This window comes from Mytilus californianus, unplaced genomic scaffold (assembly GCF_021869535.1).
Source record: "Mytilus californianus isolate M0D057914Y unplaced genomic scaffold, xbMytCali1.0.p SCAF_5, whole genome shotgun sequence".
In the NCBI taxonomy this organism is placed as follows: domain Eukaryota; kingdom Metazoa; phylum Mollusca; class Bivalvia; order Mytilida; family Mytilidae; genus Mytilus; species Mytilus californianus.
In genome coordinates, this window is record NW_026262701.1 from 86682577 (window position 1) to 86709172 (window position 26596).

At 32.5% G+C, this 26596-nt stretch overlaps 1 protein-coding gene across 1 annotated transcript in view; it reads right to left on the bottom strand.

Moving 5' to 3' along the window:
• Positions 1-1918: 1918 nt before the first annotated feature.
• Positions 1919-26596, bottom strand: part of LOC127701706 (dynein axonemal heavy chain 8-like) — a 166696-nt gene continuing 142018 nt past the window's right edge. Inside the window, exons 75-89 of the mRNA XM_052205709.1 lie at positions 24758-24948; positions 24290-24411; positions 22531-22649; positions 19602-19804; positions 15139-15212; positions 12247-12399; positions 11451-11606; positions 10108-10224; positions 9577-9678; positions 6616-6776; positions 6152-6308; positions 5581-5733; positions 4257-4446; positions 3669-3790; positions 1919-2402 (exon numbers count right to left, since the gene is read on the bottom strand). Of these exons, the coding sequence (XP_052061669.1) occupies positions 2115-2402; positions 3669-3790; positions 4257-4446; positions 5581-5733; positions 6152-6308; positions 6616-6776; positions 9577-9678; positions 10108-10224; positions 11451-11606; positions 12247-12399; positions 15139-15212; positions 19602-19804; positions 22531-22649; positions 24290-24411; positions 24758-24948 (2308 nt within the window). The 3' untranslated portion in view covers positions 1919-2114. The remainder of the gene's footprint in view (positions 2403-3668; positions 3791-4256; positions 4447-5580; positions 5734-6151; positions 6309-6615; positions 6777-9576; positions 9679-10107; positions 10225-11450; positions 11607-12246; positions 12400-15138; positions 15213-19601; positions 19805-22530; positions 22650-24289; positions 24412-24757; positions 24949-26596) is intronic.

Sequence of the window (26596 nt, forward strand, 5' to 3'; positions counted from 1 at the left end):
TACCACAGTCAGACATTACTTGCATACTATTCCTATGTTCTATTTTTAGCCTCGGAGGCCATGTTGGTTTATGGACAGGTTTATCAAGACGCTATTTTGTTTTAACTAGATACCACAAAGATGATTGGGGTAAAGTTTGGTTCAATTTGGCCCAGTAGGTTTGAGATGTTTGTTAATGTTAAAGGAAGACAGAGGACTAAGACAGAGGACTAAGACAGAGGACAAAGGACTATGACAGAGGACAAAGGACTATAACAGAGGGTAGATGCCAAGTGATGGCAAAAGCCCACACTGGCCTTTTGGGCCAGATGAGCTAAAATTAAAACGCCTAAATATATATATATATAAATATCATGATCATATGGAACAACTCAACTTTGTAAGAGGGCGGCACAACTTTGATTTTAACAGGTTTATATTTTCACACAGACCTTCAAAATATGACCTTTAGTTAAGCATAACATGACAAAGGCAACCTCTGTATGAAGTCACATAAGATTCATGCAGGCAATATAAAAAGATATGGCCAAGACATTTTTGAACGCAAAATGAACTGTTTAGCTTGACCCTCAAATTTAAACCTTTTTTGGGTAAAAGAACTGACAATTTCTAGGAGCAAGGGAAGCTGTATGCAGAATCACTTGGCTAAACAGTGTGATTGGACACCATTTCAATACATCAGATGTGATTTGACTTAAAATAAATGGGTCAAATTTTCAAACAGCCAGGTTGCAAAATTTGTGACGAATCAATGTAGAATGTTAACAATGTAGTTGTAATTACATGAAGGAGAAGAAGAATTTGAAAACTTTTACCCTCTTTCATGAAGTTTGCTGAAAATGATTAAGTTCCCATTTCTGAGAAAATGAGAAAAAAATCTATTGAATTATCCCATAATAGCAGGTGCACAACTCCAACATATGTGCAATCTTCATGTGAAGTTTCATGGATCTGGGTCGAATCTGTAGGAAAAGTTAATTACACAAATAAGATACCCACTTTTCCCCACCAGACATCCCCACACTATAAGGCCATTTTGGACCTCACCAACCTGGCCAAAAGTGAGTCTGTTAAAAATATTTATTACACCTCATTTTGTTTGTGATGCAAAAATAAAGAGCTGCGCCATGAGCGCATGATACACCCGTCACTTTTTCAAAGAATAAAGTTCCATAACTCCTCAATGTCATATCAGAAATTTATAAAAAAACTAAAGGAAGGTTATTATAATAGATATAAACCAGTCACCAAAGTTTCATTAAAACTGCTCAAAGCATTTTTGAGTTATTGTCCTAAAACTGGAAAATCCCCCCTTTCTTATGAATAAAATCCTATAACTAAGAAACGTAAAATCTAAAATTTCTAAAAATCAAAAGGGAGCTTATGTCAATAGATATTAACAATTCACCAAAGTTTCATGAAAACTGCTAAAAGCATTTTTGAGTTATTGTCCGAAAACTGGAAAATCCCCCTTTTTTAATGAATAAAACACCATAACTCGGAAACGTAAAATCTAAAATTTATAAAAATCGAAAGGGAGCTCACGTCAATACATATAAACAATTCACCAAAGTTTCATGCAAATTGGTTAAAGCGTTTTTGAGTTAGTGTATGACATGTTGACAACGGATGGACAAACGGATGGATAGACAGACGGAAGGGACAACGGTATATCATAATACATCCCATAAACGGGCGTATAATGATTTGATTTACAAGGTAACATGTTAGTAATGTTAAAATTAAAGATTAAAGAGAGATAACACAAAACGAAATTTGGGTGAATCCAATGGTTTGTAATGATGAATAATAAACAAACTGACATAACACAACAAAATATTTATTAGAATATATAAAATAAAAAAATTACAAGACAACAATAAATATTAAAAATTTGAGTATAACGTGAATTGGCTAGCATGCTCATTACACAACAATAATATAATTCTCTGTAAAAGTAAATAAATAATCCAACAATACTAATATAAACTAAAACAATGTTTAAATATACCCATACAATACTATAATAATGGTATTTATAGTTCCTTGCACATAATACAGTATTCCATAATACCTAGATATTAGTCAGGTTGATAACAATATTCATGTAACGTCTACTTGATATCACACAGAGCTGCTACACCTCTGAGAATCCAATGATCAGGTGACTGAGTAGTCTTTAAGACAATAAAAGTAATATATGTCAAATCTGTTCTATTTGGCTTCTTGTAGACGGGACACTGATAAAGTCTTGGGTCTTTTGGTGCAGTAGAATTAATGGCAAACATATGAACTACAGGTATGGGTGTGAACAGGACTTTAGCTGGAGACTCACACAAACGACAATTTCTTCTGTCCCATCCTGCACCATCCAAACACAAGCCATAAACATAAACACCTTCCTGTAAAATGAAATTATACTACTTTATCATTATATTAATTATACTATACCATCTACCGAAAACATAGATATTTTCTGTTTTAATTTTCTTATTCACATACTATTGCCTTGTTTCAACTGGTGATAGTAAAAGTATGTAATTCCAATACATATAAATTTCAACTTAAAAAGACCATTGACAATATAGAAAATTTAAATGTTAATAAACACAGTTTTAAGTGAAGATTTACAGCAATTTTCATTGAAGTAGTCTTTTGTTTTCGCAAAATGAAGAACTTACAAGAAATTAAATTCTAACATTCTCTCATACACTAAGGATGTACCAGTAATATAGGAACATACATTAATCTAGCCACATTCTGTATGAGCTTGTCACAAGTCTGGTGCCTATAATTCAGTAGTTGTCATTTGTTGCTACACATCATCTTCGTTTTGTACATAAATCAGGCTGCGTTTAAATTGTTTCACATTTTTCGTGTCATGTCCGGGCCATTTATAGCTGGTATGAGGTTTGGGTTTTGCTCATTGTTGAAGGCCGTACAGTGACCAATAGTTGCTAACTTCTAAATCTTTTGGTCTCTGGTGGAAAGTTGTCTCATTGGCAATCATACCACATCTTCTTATTTTCATTTTGGTGATAATTTTTTTAAAGTTCATCTGATGTACAAAAATAAAATAATTCCTTTACAAATTTTACACCATCAAATTATTAGAAAACTTATGTATGCCTGAAGAAATGTTTGCGATGACATTACTTGTCATACCATAGAATGTCCAATATTTTACACTGGAATTCACTAAAAAATAATTTTCTAAAAGAACAGGAAACCCAATTACAGAAAATGAAGGATCATATTTTTATGCTCAATTAAAACAAAGGAGAAGGTATAAGGCCACTATTTTTGGCCCCTTGAATTCGAAAATCAAAAAGTATTCTTGAAAGAACCATCTTGGATCAATTCTTTACATTTTTATAGTGATGTCACAAATTAAGTGAACTTTCTGGACTTGATTTGAAAGACGTCAATAAAATTTACTATTTTAGCGATTTCAGGGGCCAAATAAAGGCCCTTATCATACCTCCTTCTTTGCCTTTCTTAGCAAAATTTGTATTTGCCAGTGTTTCTTATGCCAAACCATTCATCATGCAAAATTATATTCAAAATTAAAAATTCAGAAATGAATCAGAGGTTCTGCTGTCGAATACAAGTACATCATCGTTATCTCTACACATATATTTGATATAAGCAGTGCATGAAACACTTACTGGAGGAGCACAAGTTATTTCTTCCTTGAACTGCTTGATAACATCATTATGTAAAGTGACAGAATCTAATGCCCAGCCTTTATGTGCCCTTGTCACTTCTTGTCTCATGGCTGTTAGGAATCCTATATAAAAAACAAGTGTACATAGAACATTTTCTGTTGTCAGTGTAAAAGTTTAATGCTAACTACCCAAAACTCCATTTATCAGTACAATACAGAACATAGAAAAATTTAGCTCAGGGTGCTCTCGTCATCATATTACTAAGAAGTTTCTATCCAAGTTTTATAATATTCCATGAAGGTACCACTCAGTAATTAAAGTCTTGAAATCTTTTAAAACTGTACCTAAAAGTTGACTGAAAAATAAAATCAAAACAAATCCATTTATTAGTAAGATGTGAAAAGTAAAAAAATAAGCCAAGCATCTACAGGTAAAACTGTATGTCCCAGCCACTGACTACTGTAAATGTTTTGTCAAAACTTTGGATGATATCAATGATAACATTAGACCTTTAACATTGCAAGGGTTATTCTACCACAAAATAATACTTTAAGTATAGATGATGCATATTTAAATGCAGACAAATACCTTGAGGATTGAAAAATCCTGTCATCCAGAAGACATCTGGTCTACCAGTAAATACCCAGTAGTAAAACTGTTCATTTCTCTCTAGTAACTCTGTAAACCAGAAACCAAGGGTTGATGACTGCCAAGAAATCTTTCTCCAAAGGTTTGGTACTCTTGCATCAAACATATTATCTAAAGCATCTCTTAGGTTCTGAAATTATAATGCAAGTTGCATTAAACATTATTAGTTTGGTATTAAAAGTAGGTAAAAAACCACTCACATTTATATTATTTTTAGGAAGAAACCTTGTTTACTTTAAACCTTTTAATTAGGGATGTCAACTCGGTGAACAATTACTAATCGAGTACTCATTGGTTTTATCGAGCGATACTTGAGTACTTGCTCGGGAATATATCTAAAACATGGAAACACAAAAATACATACTTTACATTCTGTGGTTTGTTGTTCAACGGACGAAAAAAGATGTACATAAATAATGAATTACACACCATAATTAATAGCTCATTACCTACAAGTAGTAATTAAGTAAAAAAAACAATAATCTAATCAATATAATTTAATGAACACATATTTAAGAATTATAACAAGGAAAACTCATTTCAAACAATATCATTTGATAAACGTTAAGCAAACACATTTATTTACAAAGGCGTAAGGATTAGATGTTTAACTATTCACTGAGGGTCACCAGAGGATGCAACAAATTTATTTTTTTTGGAAACATTTTCTTGTGAATTATTATTGGGTACAGTCGTTTTTGTAACTTTGTAACTAACAGTATTTCAGACATAAATATTTGATCTGACGGTACCAATGTAACGGAATGGCTAAGACATGTTCAGTTTAAAGTGTAAGCCTAGGTATAACCCAAGGTAGGAGGCATTTTAAATGACAGTTTAGCACAAGCATTCGAAACAAAATGTATTTTATTTACTATTTGAATAATCAGTGATGCCTCTTTAATCCGAAAGAGGTTCTCAAAAAGATCAATTTCATAAAAAGAAGACAGTTATATAAAAGGACACCAATTAGGTGATGCATCATTTAGGTATTCGATACTCGAATACTTGTTGACATCCCTACTTTTAATAGTAGTCATATTGTTAAATGATATTTAAGTGACCTATCTTCTGTGCAACAAAAAGATTTAGCACTTCAGTTACAGATATAAGAATAAAGAAATACAAACTAAAATCAAAGGCTTCTTCAAAGAACGGTTAATTCCATCATGGTGGGTACATTTAAATTTCATATATATGAAGTTCTATTCAGTATTATGACCATCAGCTGCAATACCGGTTTCATCCCTTAATGATGTCCTACCTCACTCATGATAATGGTACCATCAATAGCAAGTTTCAGATCTGTTAGAGTTGTCCTTACTACACCTATTACCCTCTGCATTCTGTCTATCTCTTGCTTTAAGAAAATGTTTAATGGTTGGAGATGTCCATACTTTCTTAATCTGTCTTTTACCTGTAAGATAAAATAAAGAATTATTACTTCAACAAGAACGCAAATCATTTATAGTTGCTGTCTTAAACTAATTGACATTCTATTTGCTAACTCAAAAAAACTACAATGCCAAAGTACAATGTAACAGTTGCCTTTCTTTCTTTTGTTTCTGTAAAAGTTAACCTTAATTGGAATACACACTATGCTTACAAATAACTGTAAATTTAGAAATTATTGTGAGGTTTATTATTAATGCAAATAATGCGACTGGGTGAGTATTGCAATAATAAGAACTCGCATTCTAATATTCGATACATTTGTTTATATAAAGCTTTTCCTGAAATCGCAATATTTCAGCTTGCATTTTTGTTCAGTCTTCAAAAATCGCAATATAAATGCCACAATAGTTTCTGAATATACAGGACCGTTATGTATGTACCTCATGTGGTATATAATCTGGTGGAAGTTTACTCAACATGTCCCCAGCCAGTCTGTAGACCACACTTTCCCTGGTCTCTCCACTACCACCACCACTATCTTTAGGTTGTATACTCATGATGGTCTCCAGAACTGATGTTGACATCTTGGTTTGGTACCTTAAAAAATGGTTTGAAAATGAAAGATATAGTATATCCAAATAGCATTCTAAATTTGGATAGATAAAACTAATTAATCACTTACTTTGTAGTAGCTGACCAGTTATGAATTTCTCATATATAAAGAATTCCATTTAGCAGAAACTTTCAAGTTCAAGAGGACTTTTAAACAAATTCAAATTCCAACACTGTTGATATTTTACTCAGGTAAAAGTATATTATATGTCCAAACACACTTGATGAAATGACATAAGAGAAACCATATATATCTACTTTGCCAAAAGTTTCAAGTTGCAAATAAACTTACGTTATATCTGCATTTGGATGAAGACCAAAAGCTTCTGGAGAATCCACCAAACGCAGCTGTTCTATAAATCCCATTACATCTTCCATAGTCTTATATTTAGGAATCTTGTACCCAGTATAGAACTGGAAAGTATCAGCAAACATGAAGTCGCCAAACCATACCTTTAAAAATAAATCAGGTAGATGTAAACAAGAGAATTACCCAATACCCAAACACTGAGTAAAAACTTGCATCAATAAATGTTAACTCACAAAATGATGAGAGTTTAACATCAGAGAGAAAGATCACAAAAAAGGTCAAAAATCCTTCTAATAGCAAAATATGAAAAACAATCACAAACAGCAGTGCCATGGTTGCAAGATATGCCATCACCATTATTTTCAAGAAAGAAAAGAAAATGTCAGGTCAAACACTGGGAACAGGAAATGGGTGTCAAAAAGATATGAATTCAATAACCTTTAGTGTGCAAGCTCACATACAGTTGTAAATTCAGAAATTATTGCCTGCATTTATTATTGTGATTTTTGAAAAATGGAGAAAATGTGAGATTAATTATTGCAATTTCAGAAAAATCTGCATTCAATACCCATGTAACAAATATCAGAATGCGAGTTCTTATTATTCCGATACTCCCCTAATTGCAAAATAATGAACTGTGGACAGAGATATGTCTCGCATTTGTAATTTTGATGGTATAATGCAAATGTTGAAATTAAAATAGCAATATTTAAACATGTAAACAGTGGGATATCCAGTGAACGAAAACAAAAGAAAATTCACTCTTCTTATGATAGAGTCGAGAAAGTCAATAATAAAACAATGCCGGTGACGATACTGATCAAAAGTTATTTCTAAATAATAACTGTGCATTTTAAATAAATTAATTGTTAAACTGTGTTATTAGAAATATACATGCAAATACATGCTGTTTTATGTTCAGTATTTATCGAGATAATTGCATTAGAAGCTTGTGAAACTGAAATTTAAAAACTGCCAATCTTTGCTGCATATTGATAAAAAAAAATTGGGAAAAATCATGAACATACAAAATCTAAAGATCTTTCAGCTCACCAATTTTCGGAGTGTTCCACAAAGTCCTTAGCATGTTACAAGTTCCCAAAGTAAACTTATTTTTGCACACCTAAGTTATCGAGCACACCAGTCTGCTCTTGTCACATGTACATTCAATAGAGAAGTACTGTCTTTTTGTGAATATAAAAATTTAAAAGTCTAAAATAAAATTGAGAATGGAAATGGGGAATATGTCAAAGAGACAACAACCCGACCAAAGAGCAGACAACAACCGAAGGTGTATGTGCAGGTTAAGAAATTAAACATAACTATTTTTATAAAGTAGGTATCTTTCTACTATTTTTTATACAACTTTAAGAAAAGGTTGTCTCTATTTTTTTACATGTATTTGCGGTCTTATTGATCTATTCACATTCAGTGTTTACCTCGAGATAAGGCCCTTTGAATTTGCTTAGTAACTGAATTTCAAAAGTGCCAATCTTTGCTGCATATCAATCGATTCCTTTGGAATTTAATCCCTGACTTTCTCTGATCTAGCTGTATATATATTTGGATAATTAGCATGTTCCAGAAAGGTATACAGCCAGTAGAAAAATAAATTGAAGTTGGTACTCCAGGAATTTATTCTCGCATAGCAACATTTCAAACCACTTTTACATAAAGCTTCTATAGCCTACTGAACTCGTCATTTGCTACTTAAGAAGGGAAATAATAACATTGAATGAAAGTTTTGTTTTTATTTCGACTTATTTATATTTTTTACTATTTACCAGAACGTTTTCCTGTGAATCCATAATTGACAGCGTCCTTGCTAAAATGGGACAAACATTGAGAAGATCTAGTTTTCAATATTTGCAGGGGAGGTAATATTTTGTCACTGGATTTCCCACTGTAAACTATGCAAATCATTCAAAGTCAATGAATCATGACTGAAGGTGCAGGGCAAAAGAACCTCCATGGAAATGTGAAATGCCAATGTTTATAAAACTACATACCAAATACCATTGACTGATCATAAGTGGTTCCCTTTAAACTATCGTAAACACAAACTTTACCTTGTAAACTATGTCAAAGTTTCAAAGTCGATGAAGCATGACAAGGGGGTGGGGCCATATAATCTCCAATAAAATGAGACTTGCAAATGCCAATACAACTGCATACACAATAGCATTGACTTAACATTAGTCTTTCATCTTAAACTGATCTTATGACAAACATTAACATATAAATAATGCAAAACATTCAGTAAATGAACCATGACTGAAAAAAAGGGGGGAGAGCAAATCAATCTCCATGGAAATGAGATGTACCAATGTTAATACATCCGCATACCAATTATCATTGACCTACCACTAAAATTTCCCCTTAATACTGACCTAATCACAAACTAATACATGTAAACTAATCAAAAGTTTCAAAGTCAATAGACCATGACTGAGGGGGTGTGGCAAAATAATCTCCATAGAAATGAGATGTGTTTTAATGCTTATACAACTGCATACTAAATATCATTGATTTAACACTAATGGCTCCCCTTGAACTTACTTATTACAAACCAATACATGAAAGCTAAGAAAGTGTTTCAAAGTCAATAGGCCAATTAATACAATAATTTCTGAATTTTTGAACCAACAGAATTAAAATATCAATTCTGAGAGCCAAATGAAATTAAGTTTAGCACTTACATTACTTGCATTGTTATCTGATATTGTGGAGAAGAAGAAAAAGCACAATCCTAAAAATATTTTTAAGAACTGCCTTGTCAAGATTTTTATAAAGCTTTGTCTATGGTACAAAGAACAGTCAAAAGTTTTGACAATATTGTGATAGGATTACCAATCAAAATCTAAATACTAAATTTCTTCATTATAAGACATATTTAAATGATGCTTTGACATTCCTGGACTGAAATCAATAATCATATCTTACCCTTCCAAAGGTATTAAGTAAGCGTTTATCATAATCATCTGTAACTCGTCCACCATACTGCACTTCACCAAGCATATATCTAACAGTTGTCCAAGATATACCCTAAATTAGATTTGTAAGTGAAGCTGCATTTAGATCTAACTTAAAATATTGAAAGGCAAGTTTCCATTTTCAGAAGCAAAACATTTTAATCTGTTTAGAAAGAACACTTATATTACATGATAACATATATCTATATCTAATGCAGACCGTAAGAATCGTCCCACAATGTAACATGGAACAATTTCCGTATCTAAATTAACTAAATGGGAGAAGAAGAAAAAATATATATATATAGATATATAATTCTCTCTGCAACCCTAAAATGTTTTTTGTCAAGTTGGATAAAAATCTATGCAAGTTAAATTGCCCTATATATAAACTCTTACAACTACAGTGCTAGATTTTATCAACATATAAATCTGTTGTGTTCTTGTTAGTACAGTCAGGCCATCATTATACCTAAAACGGCTGTAGTTCTCTGTTTCTTACCTTTTTGGGATCAACATCATCTAAATGGTTTTGTACAAACTGACAACTAGCTCCCCAATCTGCAGTATTAAATTCATATGGAATATTCCATCCAAGTGGACCAAACTTCCTCCTTTCCTAGTAAAAGAATTATAACTTATTATTTATTTGTCTGTCTGTTACATACTTTTTTTATCTAAAATTTTCATCTTTTAATTTGTTTTCTGAACATCTTAAGGCTTGAACATATGCATCAACATTTTCTGGTCACCACCAAAGAATTTATCAGCTGTGCCAGGAGTATCTGATGGCTAATCTACAAATTGGTTATATGCAGATTAAATACATGTTACTGAATAAATAAAAGTGTTTAAAAAATTTCATAATGATTTGTACAAGCATACATGAATAATTGTCTAGTTTTTGACAATCAAAGTCCCATAACTCTGGAATAACCAACCGAAATTGTCAAAATCAAAAAGGAGCTTAGGGCTGTTCAATTAAAACATACATAAGAACCAGGAAAGGTAGCTTTGGTTGGTGTCAAACTTTTTTTTTTGTTCTTTGAAAAAGTAAGTTACATTCTAAAATTGCCTCTTTTTGTGTAGTTTAAGTACTGTCTCTGGGTACCATATAAAATTATGTTTCAATGGAACAGTCCTTAATTTAATTAAGGCAGTGGCAACATTGCTAAACCATGTCAGTGAAAGCATATTGGAGAAATAACCAAACATTTGAAAAAGAAATATTGCCTAGTTTTTTTTATTATTGGAGTTTAAGTTATAGAGTATAACATATATAGAAATTGTGTCCAGGTTATGCTTGTAGGTATCAGACTCACAAAAAGACTTACTAAACTTCAGTAAACTTTGGAAACAGATTGTAGTTAGAATTTTCTGGTAGAAGGTATATGGATGCATCAGACTTGCATTAATCAAGTGAAAGACATTTAAGTTTTTTTTTTCTTTCTAAGAATAGTTTGCAGTTCTGATTTAGACATAAAAAATATTCTACAACAGAAAGACTAAAAGGCACAAAACAAGCAACAAAAGTACATTAACTCAAATTTACTAAATTATGTCCATCAAAAGTTTAATTTGAGATAATTAAATATTGAAAATTTTATTTTCCCTCGGTCCTTTTGACCTCATGAAAATAATCTTTTCTCCATTTAATAATTTTTGATATTAACTTTTAATGAAGGTCATAGTTGTTTAATATAGTACACAAACCTGAATTGTTCTGTTTGACAATCATCCTGTTCTGTGCAATACAATCTTTTCTAAATCACAAAGCAATGTGACACTTTTATTTTAAAAAACGTTTATATTTCATAGTGGAAACCATGCTTGTGTATAAATTACCTGTACTACTGTGTGCATAAATGACACACCATATAATACTGTTTTCCATTGTGGCATGTTACTAACATCAAGGTAATCCTGAGTAATACTAGCATATGTCCTCTTTAGACCTGCTTTAATTCCCTGAGGTGGTTCATTGGTGAACTTAATAGAAGTCTGAAACAAACATTATCAAAAGTGACTTCTAAGAAAATTGATAGGATTCGTCAATTTCAACTATCTTCTTATATAACTGCTGATGATTTTAACAAGATAAAAAATCAAAATTTCCTCAAACAGGAAGTGACATCCAGCAGGTCTGAATAATGCTAACAAGTATATTAACTTAACATTAAAAAGTACCGGACTATATATCAAATCCAGTCATATGTAACAGAAGTTATATAAGGGGCATTACAATATACCAACCACTGGCTTAGTGGGAACACAATATCCAAAATTACAGCTTAAGTTGAAGCCATAAGATGAGGGACAGATAAGGTGCATTGTAGTAAACCTTCTACTCAGTGAGTGGGGGTATTATATGAAAAAAAGTACAGCTTAAGTTGATGCTAGAGACTGACTGAATCTTGATGTAAGGTGTGAACTCTCTAGTTAATTGTTGAAAAAAACCTATCAAATGATTAAATGAAGAACACCAATAAATCCAATGTTATATTTTCTTTTCTCCCAAGAAATAATTGCAGAAGTTAGAATTCAAACTGAATGCACAAACAAAACAAGCAAATACCATTAACCCTCATATTTTCTCATTTATTCATATTTTCAATAGAGAATTACATACAATAACAAATACCTGTAGTAAACTGATAGGAAATCCTGGATGAGGTTCTGTAGTTATCCACACCCTGAACTGGTCATGTACCTGTTGCACCTCCCCTAAAGTATCTAATAATTCATCCATAAAATCTAGACCTAAATGGCAATTCTGCAGCAAAGCCCATCCTCCCTAAAATTTCAAATTCATCTATATTCAATAAAATTACAATAATAATAATTACAAAAGGTAACCTTAAAACATTCAAGCAGTTAAACTTAGATTTGATCAAACAAACTGCCTCAATGGTCATATATTTTTATACATCTAGTTTCATAATATATTATCTGATTTTATTTGTGCAGCAAATCTTATTTTAGAAACTAGTAATTATAACAGAATTATATTCATTTTATGTATATTAAGCATGCATGTAGAAGAAATAGTGCATAAAAAAATGACAAAATAGATGTCCATGGCAAAAGTTGCCAAACTCTTTGAGGCAATGTAAACATTACAAAAAAGTTTTTTTTTTCATATCAAAGAACACAGGCACTTGTCTCAGAATCAATCGAGTGTTGGTAGAGGAAATAATTACGGTTGACATACTTGGGTAGGCCTGCTACGAATGATTCCGACAACAAAGGTATGTGTGTTATACACCATTGTGTAGATAAATCAATTTAGATTTACGGCATAACAAGTTTTAGTGGGGTTGACAACCGAGAAATCGAAATATAACGGAGTTTAGCGACTGGGTGACATTTTTTCAAAAATGCGAATTAAGTACCTTGTGTTATATTAAGGTATATAGGAAATTTTTTTCTGAGACAAGTGCCTGTGTCATATAAGCTCAAAAAAGACACAAAATAAAAACTAGAGGCTCTCAAGAGCCTGTGTCGCTCACCTGTATTTACTGATGCTTTGGAAATCATGTAAAATAAGGTTAAAATCAAAATTAATAGTATTAGATATTATAATGATATCTAAGATAATAACAAAATACTGCAAAATTTTGGTAAAATTACTAACTCAGGGGCAGCAACCCAACATCAGGTTGTCTGATTCATCTGAAAATTTCAGGGCAGATAAATCTAAATCTGATGACATTTTTGCCACCTGTCAGATTTCCTCTAAATGCTTTAGTTTCAGAGATATAAACCAAAAACTGCATTTTACCCCCATGTTCTATTTTTAACCAAGTCGGCCATGATAGTTGGAAGGCGGGGTCATCGGACAAATATTTTTAACTAGATACCCTAATAATGATTATGGCCAAGTATTGTTAAATTTGTCTCAGTAGTTTCAGAGAAGAAGATTTTTGTAAAAGATTACAAAAATTTACAAAAAATTGTTAAAAATTGACAATTAAGGGCAATAACTCCTAAAGGGGTCAACTGACAATTTTGGTCATGTTGACTTATTTGTAGATCTTACTTTGCTGAACATTATTGATGTTTACAGTTTATCTCTATCTATAATAATATTCAAGATAATAACCAAAAACTGCAAAATTTCCTTAAAATTACCAATTCAGGGGCAGCAACCCAACAACAGGTTGTCAGATTTGTCTGAAAATTTCAGAGCAGATAGATCTTGACCTGATAATCAGTTTTACCCTTGTCAGATTTACTCTAAATGCTTTGGTTTCAGAGATATAAGCCAAAATCTACATTTTACCCCTATGTTCTATTTTTAGCTATGGCGGCAATATTGGTTGGTTGGTGGGGTTATCGGACACATTTTTTTAAACTAGATACCCTAATGATGATTGTGGCCAAGTTTGGTTAAATTTGGACCAGTGGTTTCCGAGGAGAAGATTTTTGTAAAAAGCTAACGACGACGGACGCCAAGTGATGAGAAAAGCTCACTTGGCCCTTTGGGCCAGGTGAGCTAAAAAGCTAACGACGAAGGACGACGGACGCCAAGTGATGAGAAAAGCTCACTTGGCCCTTCAGGCCAGGTGAGCTAAAAAAGTATCTTTAGTACTGGTCAATGGGAAAAACTTAACAATTTTTTTTTGGAATTATTGTAACTTGTAAATGTAAAATATATCATGTGTAAAAAATGTTTAAATAAGTCTACTCTGAAATAAGACCTTTAACTGGTTCTATGTAGATGAGTTTTAGATGTGAATCTTAAACTAAAAACCATAAAATTTGTATAAGTGACTTGTCACTTGTTTTCCAATCCATGTATTGTACTGATGTACGTATTTATTTATCTGTTTCTAAATAAAATATTGTTTACACTAACCATAAAAGTTTTTACAAATAGTAACTGACATTTCAAGAACTACAAATACTCCTATTATACCAGGGTAATTCAAGATGCAAGTTCTTATCAATATGATAATATTCTACAAGGCACAATATTCCGCAATGTTCATGCAGTAACCCTTCCATTATATGGCAAGGAAGATTAACAAGACTTCTTCAAGATGATTTTTGCTCTGGGCACTCCGGCTTCCTCCACCAATAAAAACTGGCCGCCACGAAATAGCCCAAAAGTGGTGCTTAAAAGTGGCGATAAAAAAAAACACCAAAAATCAAAATCAAATCAAGATGATTTTAAACAAATACTGTTCACCTACTTTTGTTATGCTCTATACTGGTAACATAATGTTGCTACAAAAATATCCATACATGAGGGTCTGGATTGGGGGTGTTTCTTCATTTCTATATTCTTTATTTTTCCAGCCAGTTTTCTTCATTCTTCAAAATTTTTATCCATTATTCTTTATTCTTTTGCCTAACTTTTTCTATTCCTTTATTTTGGGCCCATTTTTCTATAGTATTGGCCCATTATTCTCTATTCTTTTGCCTAACTTTTTCTTTTCCTTTATTTTGGGCCCATTTTTCTATAGTATTGGCCCATTATTCTCTATTCTGTAAACCTCATCCAGACCCGCATACATGTTCAAATACTTACTGAATGCATGAACTGACTAATTAATTTCCGGGCATGAACTTCTTGTCCTTGTCCCATAGATATAGCTCTGATTTCTGAATAATAGAAGAAATGAGGATGTAGTTAGCTTGGAATCAGGGGTTAAAAAATCCACTAGCCCGACGCCCGGGACTAGACTTTTACACTTCGGGCAATTAAAACTTGTAACCGAATATGCCCGACGGACTAGTAACAAACAATTCTTGGCATTTCCAAAATAGTAAGTGGAAAATCCCCTCATCACTATTCTATCTTAGCCAATCAGATTCAATTACGTACGTCATCCGGGATTCCAAGAATTTGAACCGATTTTGTACATGTTTTAAAAATAGAACAACTAACTCTGGGTGGACCGGTATCATGTATTGATCGCAATTCACGTACTTTCAATATCAATTTCTCAGTACAGGGGGTATTGTACATTGCTTATGCCGAGATTTTCAATTAATGGTACTTGGGTGTATGATGTAATGATCGATATTGACCTGTCTTGTCGGACAGCTGTTAATTTGAGCTTGAAACCATGCACAAATTATTTCTAAACATTTTAGTACGGCCACCACAGGAACTTTGTCAGTTTTAAAACGAAAAACGGTAGATGAAGGGGGTAATGAGGCTGAAAATTTATCCCAAAAAATGCCAAATACGACCAGGAAAAGCGAAAAAAAACATTTATAGTGTCATGGACAGAAAGATTCCCCATGGGCAAGGTCGACTGTTACTGATGATAAACAAGAGATGATGTTTTGTGAATATTGCCGTTATTTTCCCGATCTCGCTAATAAAAAGTCTGCTTTGTATGTGGGAACAACAAATATACGAATTGAACCACTGGTTTAACATGACAATATCAATGAACATGTTTTCTGTGCCCGAAAATATTTAACCCATAGTACAAGGGATATCCAAAAAGATGTCTAGAGATCCTTGTTATAATTAATAAAACAAAAATTTATTTGATCTATTTTATCAAATACCGTGTATAATGCCGCATTCAAAACAAGGGACACCCACTCTAAATTTGAAAGGTATACTCAGGCTAGCAGGTCAGTTTTGATGGGCTAGCAGCCCTTTCAACAGGGCTAGTAAAATCCTGCTACCAATAAGTCCTGGGCTAGTGAGCTGTAACAAATTTTTTTAACCCCTGGGAATATATCATTCTTTTTTAGATTTAAGAAAAAAAGAAGCTTTAAAGAAGCTCTATGGTCGGGTTGTTGTCTCTTTGACACATTCCCCATTTCCATTCTCAATTTTATGTATCACTAACTTTGACATACGTTTAATGTAAATAATTGATACTCTCCAATACCTTTAACCTGTTCAATTACTTAAAGTTCAGAAGCAGTTGTCGGGCCCTAACTTGGATTTGAAACTAGAGGCTCTAAAGAGCCTGTGTCACTCACCTTGGTCTATGTGCATATTAAACAAAGGACACAGATGGATTCATGACAAAATTGTGTTTTGGTGATGGTGATGTGTTTGTAGATCTTACTTTACTGAACATTCTTGCTCCTTACTATTATCTCTATCTATAATGAACTTGGCCCGGTTGTTACAGTGGAATATATTTTGTAAAAAATTACAAAAATTTACAAAGTGTATGAAAATTGTAAAAAATTGACTATAAAGGGCAATAACTCCTTAAGGGGTCAATTGACAATTTTGGTCATGTTGACTTATTTGTAGATCTAACTTTGCTGTACATTATTGCTGTTTACAGTTTATCTCTATCTATAATAATATTCAAGATAATAACCAAAAGCTGCAAAATTTTCTTAAAATTACCAATTCAGGGGCAACCCAACAACGTGTTGCCTGATTGGTCTGAAAATTTCAGGACAGATAGATCTTGACCTAATGAACAATTTTATCCTCATCAGATTTGCTCTAAATGCTTTGGTTTCAGAGATATGAGCCAAAAACTGCATTTTACCCTATGTACTATTTTTTAGCCATGTCGGCCATCTTGGTTCGCGGGTGGGGTCATCGGACACATTTTTTAAACTAGATACCCTAATGATGATTGTGGACAAGTTTGGTTAAATTTGTCTTTGTAGTTTCAGAGGAGAAGATTTTAATAAAAGATTACAAAAATTTACAAAAAATGGTTAAAAATTGACTATAAAGGGCAATAACTCCTTAAGGGGTCAACTGACCATTTTGGTCAAGTTGACTTATTTGTAGATCTTACTTTGCTGAACAATATTGCTGTTTACATTTTATCTCTATCTATAATAATATTTAAGATAATAACCAAAAACGGCAAAATTTCCTTAAAGTTACCAATTCAGGGGCAGCAACCCAACACCAGGTTGTCCGATTCATCTGAAAATTTCAGGGCAGATAGATCATGACCTGATAAACAATTTTTTCCCATGTCAGATTTGCTCTAAATGCTTTGGTTTCAGAGATATAAGCCAAAATCTACATTTTACCACTATGTTCTATTTTTAGCCATGGCTGCCATCTTGGTTGGTTGGCCGGGTCATCAGACACATTTTTTAAACTAGATACCCAAATGATGATTGTGGCCAAGTTTTGTCAAATTTGGCCCAGTAGTTTCAAAGGAGAAGATTTTTGTAAAAGTAAACGACGACGGACGACGGATGACGGACGCCAAGTGATGAGAAAAGTTCACTTGGCCCTTTGGGCCAGGTAAGCTAAAAATGGAGAATGTGTCTATGGGCCACAGATGCCTCTGCTTGTAAATATGCAAGAGTCAACTTACACATACAGATGCAGGATTAACGTAGTTAAGACCGTAACATTTGGTTGAGGCAAACTAAAGTTAGAGAACGGAAACGACAGATTTAGCCATTTTTCCATTTATAAAGGGGCATAACTCAAGGAAGGTAAAAGTGATGTCAATCAATTTGAAACTTGATCTGTGTTTTGTGGTAATAAGCATTGTGTATAAGTTTTATAACATTTGGTTGAGGCAAACTAAAGTAAGAGAACAGAAACAAAAAATTCCGCAATTTCTATGTTTATGAAGGGGCAAATCTCATGAACGGTAAAAGTGACGCCATCCAATTTCAAACTTGATCTGTGTTTTGTGGTAATAAGCATTATGTATAGTTTTATAAAATTTAGTTGAGGCAAACTAAAGTTAGAGAACGGAAACAAAAAATTCCCCAATTTTATGTTTATGAAGGGGCAAATCTCATGAACGGTAAAAGTGATGCCACCCAATTTCAAACTTGATCTGAGTTTTGTGGTAATAAGCATTGTGTATAGTTTTATAACATTTGGTTGAGGCAAACTAGAGAATGGAAACCAATTTTGGAGATGTGCGCGACGGATGGACAAGGGTTACACTTAATGCCCCTTCCGCTACGGCGTCCACCAAATTTTAGAACGACAATCAAAAATGAAATATTTGATATTATTTCAGCATATGACTTTTTAGTAATTTCTCTCTCTCACAATTTGGACATATTTTCTGGAGCTACATATGTTTTTTTCTTCAAGTTACTGGGGTCATCAACTATAATTCTCAAAGAGGATTATAAATGTATCCTTTTCTCAATTTTTGAAAGCAATTGGTACCATATAGGATGTTAGAGATTTTCTAACGAGATTTTGCCAATTTTGTAATGTTTGATAAGCTGGCACCCATGATTGATGGTGGTTAGATTTATCAATTGTAAACTATAGAGGTATCATAAATGCATCACTTAACCTATATCCACTATTTATTATTTAATAAAATTTTGAATGCAATTGACTCTTTACAGTACATTGCAGAAAAACCATGCCTTGCTACAGTATTTATGGAAGCTACACCATTGCTGTCAAGAATGGCAAAATTTCTGAATTTTTACAATGTTTGACTGAACCTCAAACTAGAAATAGTCATTTCACTGCCCTCATCTTCTAGAAACACTTTTAGTAGATGCATTTTTGCATGTTTACAAGATTTCTAATCTTCTTACTTCTTTGACTTATGTGTGTGAGTGGAAAAGGTTCAGCCCACCCCATTAAAAATTCCTTTTTTAGGCATTCCAAATGTCTGGGCCTGAATTTCATCCTAAAACTAAAACTATGATGTTAGACATAGAAAAATAGCTCAAACTTGTTGCAGAAGTATATTCTGTGAAATGGAAATGCAAAACCCCCTTTTAAATGATGGAGCACCATGCATATGGGAGGCCAAAAAGTGTAAGGTTAACTGAATTTATACCCATCTTCTTTTTTTATAAAAAGTATAAAAAAAAGTTGCCATGGTGTGTAAGGAGCAAAAACATCCATTATAATTTCTAAACTAAACACCCTAATATAATTCTAAACTTAACACCCTAATATTGATGATTATATTTTTTTTTTTCAAAGTTTTGTTTGACTCCACAAATGTAATTTCAAAGAAATAAAAAATATGACAGACAACTGAGGCCAAAGGATGAGAAAAACTCAAAAGGATAAAATTATAATCCATCTTTACTAACCAAGCTGAAGTTTCTTCGACAGTGCTTCTATTTGGTTTGTAGGATCAGAACCCATAGACAATAAACACACAAGGGGTGTTCTGGTATCACTCTCTGCCCATGTATCCTCTAGACTCAATAAAACTGCTTCTGCATATCTAGTTCCCATAGATTCAGCTATATACTTTCTTGCCTGTGGTATCGTTCTGTCTGCACACCAGGATCTGTAAATAAAGGACTGATTCTGAAACAGTGACAAAAAAATCCCTACACCAGACCATTATATGACAATTTAAACATAATTTTCCTATTAATATTATCTGTAATTGCACAAATGAAGGTTACATTTATCTCAATAGTTTCTGTAACAGTACAGGAAATAAGCGGTACTGGTATTTGACCTTATCTTCAGTATTAGCAATGGGTGTCATGCATTTTTGTTTTCATTTTGTAAATATGATTTTAGGAATTTCACTGAAGGATAATTTTGGCCAAGTTTGGTTCAAATTATAATTTTGGGAGGAGCTTCATAAGAAATTTTCAAACCATTTGCAATAAAATACTTTGTGTAACTATGCTTCTTTGATGTTTTTGGTATTTTGTGTAGTTGGCTTGCTGTCTCACTGGTATTTACCTCACATTTCCTTTCCATATTCCTATTAGTGGTATGTACATGCAATTGATGATAGATGGCTGGTTTATGTCCAGTGGCAAATTAAATGCTTATTCAGGTGGAAAACATGTAAATGTGATATGAATATTAACCCTGCTTTGTACTAAAGTGACACGCTGAGCAGAATTTTTAAACAGCTACTTCACAAGGTAACAGTTCACAGGAAGACATGTCACCATACCTAGACATATTCATACCTGTCAACCTCTGAAAATGAAAATGCATTGAGGAACAAAAAGTCAGGTCATAATTTGTACAAAGTTTTTCTAGTTGAATTTTAGTATTTAGAGTTTTTTTTTAAAATTCTATAACATATACCTACAGTTACCTACAAATATTCACTATTGTGAGTATTTGCTGAAAATTATTTAAAATTTCAATTTATGTTTTCATTTAAACTTCATTACAGTATTTGTAAAATATCTATTATTAATCAAATATCAATATTAAAAGTATTGCCCTCAAATTGTTTCATTCACACTATTTTTTATGAAAGAATTTTGTAAACTCCAACTATGATAAAAAATCAGCTTTGGCTAATGTGCTCCTATACATAGCGAGCAAATAATGAGAAAATGAATTTACTGTTTGTTTACATTCTGTGCAGTCCCAGGTAGACCACATGGATCTTTAATTATAAGTGACAACACAAATGTTGAAAATAGATTAGGGATCTTTATTTCTCCAACAGAAATGTGTAAAGAGGTTCAAATTGTTTTAAAATCATTTTAATGGGATAATTGGTATTTGCAAACAGCAAAATTTCATAAATCAGGACATAAAATTGTGTGCCAAGCTTTAGACTGGCTTCAACCTTTCTGGTGTACATTTGATGAAAAATTTAGCAAATTGTTATTACCTTTCAATCAAAAGAGTCTCATAATTATGTTTAGATAGCTGTAAATCATTCATTAAGGGCAAATTATCGAACTTCCTGTCAAGGAAAAATTTGATTTGCCGTTTTTCAGAGGAAAATTTAGCATTTTAGACATTGGAAGTCTTATGGCACATAAAATGGGTGAAAATGGGTCATTTGATGAATTCCAAGGTTATTTAATGACCCGGATGGGTATTTAAAAATCTCAGGTGAGCTGGTAAATTCACAGGTCACACCCACAAAATACGGGTCAGTTGACAGGTATGCATATTACTCTGACTCTTTGCTCTAACTCCTAAATCCTGTGTACTAAGCAGATAAGCAGCAAACACAATTTTTTTTCTTTGGTTTGACCTGGCTTGGGATTGTACCCACAATCTCCTGTACTTGAGGCAAGTATGCTACCACAAGATCATTGAGGCGTTCATGTACAATTGGAAATGAAATCTATCAGACACAACAGATTGATTATCTCAAAATAAAAAAAAAACAAACATTTTGTTGCAAAAATTTATTCATAATTTCAATTCATGAACATTTTGTCTCAACAGATCTTTCTAACTGATAGTTTTCCAATTCCGATTGAGCTTCAAACAAGTTAATGGATGTCATATGATAGCAAAAGTTTAAATCTGGCAGTAGGGTAACCACAAGTATGACTTTTTACTTTCTATAAACTAGTAGGAACTAGTGGAATAAAACATACATCTCCCCTTCATCTATAGAAGTCAATGTGGTAATGTAAAGCCTTAAAGATATAGTACCCTAGAATGGCAAAATTTAAATTAAAAGCCTCAAATTGTAAATTTAATAAAAGAACAGAGTTCCAATGTCCTCGGTGTTGCACATATTTTATCTATCCAAGGTACATGGGCAATAACTAAAAAACACACTTTTTTTGTTCTTTAAAACTTTTTATTAATATCTTAAGAGAAATGAAGGCTTCAGAGCAAATGCAATGTGATTTCCATTATGATTTATATTTCCAAGGGGCATAACTCATTAAAAATATTTGATCAGAACTCATTTTCAAAAGTGTCAAAGACAATGCTGGTATAAACCTATGATATAAGTTTCATAAAATTCTAGCAAGAATTGAAAAGAACATGAGAGCGATAACATTGCAATTTTCCATATAATCAACATTTTCAAGGGGCATAACTCTTTTAAAAATAATTGATCGGCACTGATATTCGATCTCGTCCAAGACATTGCTAATATAAACCTATGATATAAGTTTTATAAAAATCTTGTACACATAAGAGCGCTTACAAGACCAGACGAAAGGACGCCCGGTATTTCCATGTCCCCCGCAATGCGTTGCGCAGGGGACAAAAATGAGTAACTATAAGTGGACAAATCTTCTTTTCACGTCATGGAAAGAAATAATTTCTGTTTACCTAATGAGAAGTAATTTTCTAAAGCTATCCAGTGAAATGTTATAACCATCTGGCATTGGTTCTTCCTCTGGAGCATCTGTGTCAAACCATGTTCTCCAACCCTTTTCATTTCTTGACACCTAATTAATGGACAAAAAAATAACGAATGTGAGTTCAAAATTTCAAAGGAAGTAAGATTTTTTCCAGGAATATTCCTGTACTGTTAAAAAATGAAAGAGAAATTTAATATCCTTTCATTTTTCTTCAGTCATGAATATTAGACAAAACTTCCTGCAATACTTTGCAAAATTGATTTGGAGGGCATAATGTGTATGTAGGCCATACAGTGACTGTAGTAGTTGACATCCTTCCCCTTTGGTCTCATTGTCTCGTTGGCAATCATACCACTTCTTCTTTATTTTTTAATTATAAATGTAGATACCATCACAATACATGTGCAGTCTTAATTCTTTTTAAAAATCTTGAAGATATATGAATTTTTGGGAAATAATACAAAATTTCTAAACTAGAAATTTATTTTACCTTAAATAAATTTCTGTAAAGTATTTGATTTTACAGCTGAGAACTTTGACATTAGTTTCAAAAACTTTTAGACATTACTTCACAATTGGGTCATCTACATCTACATTTTATTTGTAAACTTTGTATAAGATAGGATAATGGATACATAAAACATATAAAATGTTGCTTGAATTATAAAGAAAGAAGTGGTTTTCTGAAATAATGCTAAAACCCCAATTCATGCAACATAACTCCAGTAAATCTGTCAGAAAAAGTTTTGTTATGGTCATTTTCATATTGTAGGCATGAGAACACTCATAACACAATTGTTCTTACATAATTTTCATTTCCAAAGGTCTTAACTCCTCTAAAATATGCTGATCAATTAAACAGTGCTTACGCCACATACATGTTTAACCCGCCACATCCTGTATGTGCCCGTCCCAAGCCAAAAGCCTGTAAATCAGTGGTTATCATTTGTTGCTGTATATAATATTTGTTTTTCAGATATTGTTTTGTACATAAGTTATTAGGTTTTTGGTTTTGAATTGTTTTACATTTGTCATTTTGAGATAGCTTGCTATGCGGTATTGGTTTTGCTCATTGGTGAAGGCCGCACATTGACCTATAGTTGCTAACTTCTACGTCATTCGGACTCTGGTGGAGAGTTGTCTCATTGGCAATCATACCACCTCTTCTTATTTTTATTTTAAGCAATTTTTCAATTACTGTGGATTCATTATTATTCGTGGAGTACCAATTTTTGTTCATTTTGTGCATACAGAGAAGCTGTGAATTTAAATGTTAAACAAACTATAAATTATCTAAAGGCTTGTATACAAATTTTTGCAAAACAATGAAATCAAATATCTAAGAAAATGCAATTTTTTTACCTCAATCCACAAAAATTGGAGCCCACAGCAATAAATGAATTGTGGAGTAGCACACATTTAAAAAAAAAAGAAAGATATTTTGGTATACACTATCATCGAAATCCACAAAAAATAAAAATGGTAATAGTGCTTTTCAGTCTAATTTCAACCTGCTTATTTCCGATGTGCACAACTCCCATCAATTTTTTTTAAATTGGATTTGGGTTTAACAATCGATTGAGAAATTTATGATAAAAATTTTAAGAAAATCCACCAACAACTGTAAGGTTTATTGTCTTTATAAGGCAAAAAGACAGCCATTCATCCGGCATTTTTATGTCTCCAGCCACAATGCTCAAACTCAAAATTTATTTATGTTACATTACCTGATTAAGAATTTCACCAAACTGAGCAAGACCACTAAGTTGTACAAGATTTAACCAAGTTATGTCAGAAATCCATTTGGCAGGTTTAGGTGTAACTGCATTCAGATCTAAAGCAGCACCACCTACAATTACAAATTGTAGCAAGTCAAGAAAGGTTAGATGTTTTAAAAATAAAAGAAGAATGTGTCTGAGGACATGAATACCCCTCACTCAAGATGGGACGGACGGGAGGATGCTCAAGGGTAACACTTAATGCCCCCGTTGCCTATGGCAGGGGCATAAAAATGACATAAATCTCATATCATTTGACTTAAACACATCACAGTTGGTACTTCATTCATTTATACTTTCATTAAATATTGTTTTTATTATGATTGAGATTTCCCCCTACAAACAACAGAATCTTACTTACTGTAATTTTAAGATAAGCTAATGTAGAAAATTAACAATTTGTAAATTGTTGGTTACCCTTTATAAACGTCTGGAACTCTTCATGCCTCACTTTTCCATTCTGTAAATCTATCTTAAAGGTCATCAACAATACAAAGAGGAATTTGTGCTCTTCATACAACCCTCTACATGTATATCTGAAGGCCTCAAATGACAAGTACTCTATGATGTTACCAATCCTTTTAGTAGTCACAGGACTTTTCTCTGATCTGAATTATATATACACATGAAAAAATTTTATTACTCAAATGTATGAAATAATAATACAGAAAATATTGTATATTTCATTAATATATATATGTATATGGTCCATGGACAGTGTAAAATTGATGCATTATAGTAAATACTCCAATTAATATATCACAATTATCTTCTGAAACAGATCCAGGTAGCCTTAACAACTACCAACAGAACATCATCAAATTATTAAAACCAACAAACAAACAAAACATTAACTTAAAAGTTGGCCTATGGAAGTCTTAAAAATAAACAATTGGCTTTTAGCAACCAGTTTAGTTCAATTTTGTCAAAATAAGCTAAGAAACATTGCTGATGAATTATTCACTTGCAAGTGAATAATTTGACCTCATTGAATCCGTATTCATGTGACCTTCAATTTAACCCATTAGCTAGAGATTGGTTAAGCATGTATTTGTCGTGTTCAGCCATTAAAAGAAAAAGAATGTCAACATCGAAAGTGAAACAAAGGAGAACCATTTCATTGACTGATTCGACCACAAAAAAATCATTCTTATACAGGTAAAATCGATGATTAAATTATTTTTTTAACCTAGAACATGAAATCAAACAGACCTAGAAAAGTCCAATTACACGAGGTCGCTATCTGAAAAAAAATGGTAAAAATCGTCATTAAAGGGCAATAACTCTAATAAGGAGTCATTGGAAAATTTCAACAAAATTGTCTAAATTGTAGATCTTGTCTTGCTGATCATTTTTGCTTATAAAAGTTTCTATCTATCTATTATAATTTTTAAGATATAAGGCAAAAACACAAAAAAATTGGTAAAAATCGTCATCAAAGGGCAATAACTCTAATAAGGAGTCGACTGACGATTTCAACCATTACATTTATTGTAGAACTTGTCTTGCTGATCATTTTTGCAATTTAAAGTTTCTTTCTATCTATTATAGTTTTCAAGATAATAAGCAAAAATGAAAGAAAATGGTAAAATTTGTCATTTAAGGCAATAACTCCTCTAAGAAGACGTCTGACATTTTTGACATATATGGACAATTGGTAGAGTTCAACATTCTGAACATTTCTGCCCTGTCAGATTTTCTCTATTTATAACGGTTTTCAAAATAATAGACAATAAAATGCTCCGCAGGGCGCAGCTTGATACGACCGCAGAGGTCGAACCCTGAACAGTTGGGGCAAGTATGGACACAACATTCAAGCTTGATACAGCTATGAATTTGGATTGTGATTAAATATTTGACACAGCATAGGTTTCTGACACAGAATGATTGTGGTCTAAGAACTTAAAAATTTTAAATTGGACATTCACCTATTATGGTCCAATATCCAAAATCTAAATACATGGTTAGATTCAGCATATCAAAGAACCCCAAGAATTCAATTTTTGATGAAATCAAACAAAGTTTAATTTTGGACCCTTTTGATCTCAATGTGGACAAAGTTGATAACGGGGCCCAAAAATCAAAAATCTAAATACATGGTTAGATTCAGCATATCAAAGAACCCCATATATTCAATTCTTGTTGAAATCAAACTTGGACCCCGATTTGGACCAACTTGAAAACTGGGCCCATAATCAAAAATCTAAACACATGTTTAGCTTCAGCATATCAAAGAACCCTAAAAATTCAATTTTT